We start from the raw sequence: 3,857 nt of genomic DNA, 5'->3' as shown, positions 1-3,857 counted from the left end.
ATCAAAAAGCCACAAAAAATCCCCAAATTCTAACTAGGAGTTCCTGCTACCTTAAAAGGGCTCCACAAAAAATTTGGAGGCAAAAACAAAAAAAAAACTTTGCCGAGTGTCGGGGCATGGCACTCGGCAAAGGGGGTCTTTACCGAGTGCCAAGAACAAAAAAGGTTTTGAAATTTTTAAAAAAAGATTCCTCTTTGTCGAGTGCCTTCACAGGGGCACTTGGCCAAGACATTTCGAAAAAAAAATTTCTTTGCCGAGCGCCGTGTCAGGGGCACTCGGCAAAGTATTTAAAAAAACATCTTTGCCAAGTGCCAGATCTGGGACACTCGGCAAAGAAATTTCTAAAAAAAACCCTTTGCCGAGTGCCAGATCGGGGGCACTCGGCAAAGTATTTTCCAAAAAAAAAATTCTTTGCCGAGTGCTAGATCTGGGACACTCGGCAAAGAATTTTTTTTAAAAAAAAAAACCTTCTTTGCTGAGTGCCTAATAGCAGGCACTCGGCAAAGAAGGACGTGGCCGAACACCGTTACGCGGGGGAGCCTATGCCGAGTGCCGTTCTTTTGCCGAGAGCCTGGCACTCGGCAAAGAAGTCCTTTGCCGAGAGTCTTTTTTTGCCGAGTGCAATTCTTTGTCGATTGCGGCACTCGGCAAAGAAGGTCTTTGTCGAGTGTCCGATTTTTGACACTCGGCAAAGCAGTTTGCACTCGGCAAAGATCCCGTTTCCAGTAGTGATGTGTGGATATGGGATGGAATTGATGGATAATGGGTTCAAACTTCAGAATTAACTATTAGTTAATGATGAGAAGTGAATGTGAAACCATAGCCAAATAGTAGGTCCTTTTCTCTTATTACCCTTGCATACCACTTTCCACAAAGCAATGAGCAAAGCATAGGGTGGGAGCTAGTGGCCAGTACAAATCGTACTGAAAATTGTTTAGCAGGTGAGGACCTCGATTACGACTTCACCACCAACGGATGGGAGGATTAGAGGGTCTTGTCCTACACTCGAGTCTGCCTGTGGAGGAGGAGCCTTCTCCCGCTGAGGCGCTACGTCTACTTTGATGCTATTCTGGATGTTGTGTGATGTGTGATTCCGCCAAGTGGCGATGTCATAACTATGGGTAAACCTCTCTATTATACCCTTCTAAGACAGGTATTCGATATGTATGAACTGTGATATCAACTAGATTTCGATAATGTGATGGCATGATTTCCTAGGACTATCACATTATGGATTGTTCTGTGAAATCGTGGGTCGTTTCAAGGACAGCTCATAATATGAAGCTAGTGTTTTGCATCAACTGGGTACTCGTCTAAAACAAGATATGAAATTAAATAAATTTCGATATTAAATAAAAATGCTAGGTTTTGTGTTTAGGTAGAAGCCCAAAGTGAATTCACTTTTATTGTATCTCCTCGATGTAATAATGGCGAATTAATAAAGTCCTTCATAAAAAATCAAATATAAATGCAAAACTTGGGAGGCACTGACTTATGCTCACCATCCTCTGGCGGACGTCGAGTGACCTTGTTGATAAAGTTATTCTCCCTCGATTACCCGCAAAGTATAGTTAAACGTTTAAAGCAACATTGACAACAGATCATTAAGTGCATTGGTTTTACCTAGATCTCATCTGGGACTTCTCTCAGATGTACCAGTAAGGGCTCTGTCCTACACGTCATGCATTAATACACCTTGAAGATATACGTACGTAGTCCCCATCTAGGCTTATAACACAATGGCACAGTCAAGTTCAATCAAGAAATAAATGGTAATAATAGATAACGAAACATCAACATAACTGTAAAACTACTATTTTCTCCATTCCAACTTATAAGACTTTTTAGATATATAGCAAAAATAATGTATCTAGAAAAAACAAAACGTCTTGTAATTTTGAATCAGCAGAGTACATCCAAGACTTATTCTGGATCCACACTAGAATTGCCCTACATGCAACTGAACACTGTACAAAACCTGAATGGCTCTTGTTTTACCAATATTTAGTTTGGTTAGCAGAACGGCGTACCAAACACAAGGATGCCCTAAACCTTCACATCATGCAGTGAAATTTTAGAACCAGACAAGAAAAGCATAACCAAAATATTTAGTTTATCATCACATGAACCATAATCCAAGATACGACTGGTACCAAGTTCTGGAGACGCAGGTCTGCTGCGAACATAAATTAAAGATTCATAGGATAACAAGTACGCGCATTCGCGCTTCACATCTAACAAACCCTAATTTTCCTCGTTGTTTGAAACTGGTGGGAAGTTTAAGTCAAGCATCTGCACGTCATCTCCGCTGCCACCGCCGCCCTCTGAGTCAGATCCCTCCTCTGCCATTGTCACTTGGTCTGGTGATGGTGGATCTGCCTGCATGTTTAAGACACAAAAGCCTGTATCCAATGACAATGGCAGCAGTGCATTGCCTGCAGCAGAGCTGTTGGGCAGTTCAGGCCTAGGCGGTGGAGGGGGCCTGTAAACCGGCAGCTTGGGCGGTGGAGGAGCCGGGAGCTTCTTGACCATAAGCTTTGTTGGGCGCACCACCCTGTACGATGGAAGCAAGGCAGCACGAGGCAACCACCCTGGCACGGCAGCACCATGCTGAGCAGTGGGGCCATGCGTGGCTGCAGCGAGAGCTGTCATTGCCACTGCCTGGGTGCTGGATGAACCCTGCATTGCCTGGTTGCTGGATGATGAACCCTGTCCAAAAACAACAGGATTTGTTTGCTGCACGGACCTGAACGCCAGAGACCCGACAGCGGTTGGTGACCTTGGCATGGTGGCACCACACTGAGCAGTGGGGCCAAACATGGACCCAGTGCCAGTGCCAGCTAGCGCAAGGACCTGCAGCGACAATGGTTGGGGGTGCTGCTGCACCGACCTCAATGGCACAGACACGACGGCAGTGCCACGTTGAGGTTGAGCAGAAGAGCCGTCCATTGCTGCAGTCCAAGAGGCCACGGGCACCACCTCAAGGTTGGAGGAAGGCTGCGTGGTCTTGGGGGGCTCATTGGCTGGCGGCGTGACCTTTGCAGCAGGGGCCGCTGGTGCAGGTGGCTGGGAGTTGTTTTCCATGGCAGGTAGCTCCAAGTTCACACTTCACGGAAAAGCTGCACAATTAAGGTTTAATTTGATGTGGAACATCAATATGATAGCACTTGATGACTACATTCAGTAAATAGATGCTCATCATTATTGGCTACAAGTGCTTGGCTATAACATTCAGGGCTAAGGTATTAGTTAGTGATTTAAATAAGTAGAAGTTTTCTTCTCGTGAAATGTATGAGCAAGCAATGCTAGCTAGCTAGGATAAATTTAGTATGCTGAAGAGAATGTGCAACACAAACAAATTAACAACACATTTCATGTTAATGGCTATATTATTAGAGTAAAATAAATCAAGGTTTTAGGGAGTTTCTTTTAAGCCAGAAACAACATCATCATATGTACAGCACCCTTATTTTTTCTTTATCTATTTGAACCTTAGTTCTCTTTATCATTATTATCCTTCACACACATGTTGGTAAGTGATTTGCTATAAATTATTCAAGAAAAATGTTTGTCAAACTATTAACTATTACTACTCCACCTGCAATCTATGTACTTAAAGAAATTGTGTATAAATATTTAGGTATAGCTAAAAATGTCAATTTATTATTTAATACTGATTAGATAAAAGAACAGGTAGCCAACTGGAATCATATCAACTAAATCAAGCTAAACTATGACGGTTATTTATAATCCACATAGAAAAAGTCATACGTACAGCCAAATAAATAGAGCTAGAAAGGACTTACTATGATCTAAGATCAAGTAGGAAAATTTGTAATATAAAGGATGACCTCAAG

At 42.9% G+C, this 3,857-nt stretch overlaps 1 protein-coding gene across 1 annotated transcript; it reads right to left on the bottom strand.

The window, feature by feature from the left end:
• Window positions 1–2,244: 2,244 nt before the first annotated feature.
• On the bottom strand, window positions 2,245–3,084 carry LOC136479713 (uncharacterized). Its single transcript, XM_066477484.1, has one exon. The coding sequence runs from the start codon at window positions 3,082–3,084 to the stop codon at window positions 2,245–2,247; it is 840 nt and encodes a 279-aa protein (XP_066333581.1).
• Window positions 3,085–3,857: the final 773 nt, after the last annotated feature.

The sequence above is a fragment of the Miscanthus floridulus genome, chromosome 9 (genome assembly GCF_019320115.1).
Source record: "Miscanthus floridulus cultivar M001 chromosome 9, ASM1932011v1, whole genome shotgun sequence".
Taxonomy (NCBI): domain Eukaryota; kingdom Viridiplantae; phylum Streptophyta; class Magnoliopsida; order Poales; family Poaceae; genus Miscanthus; species Miscanthus floridulus.
Note: the sequence above shows the minus strand (reverse complement) of the source record. Positions and strands in the feature narration are given on the sequence as shown.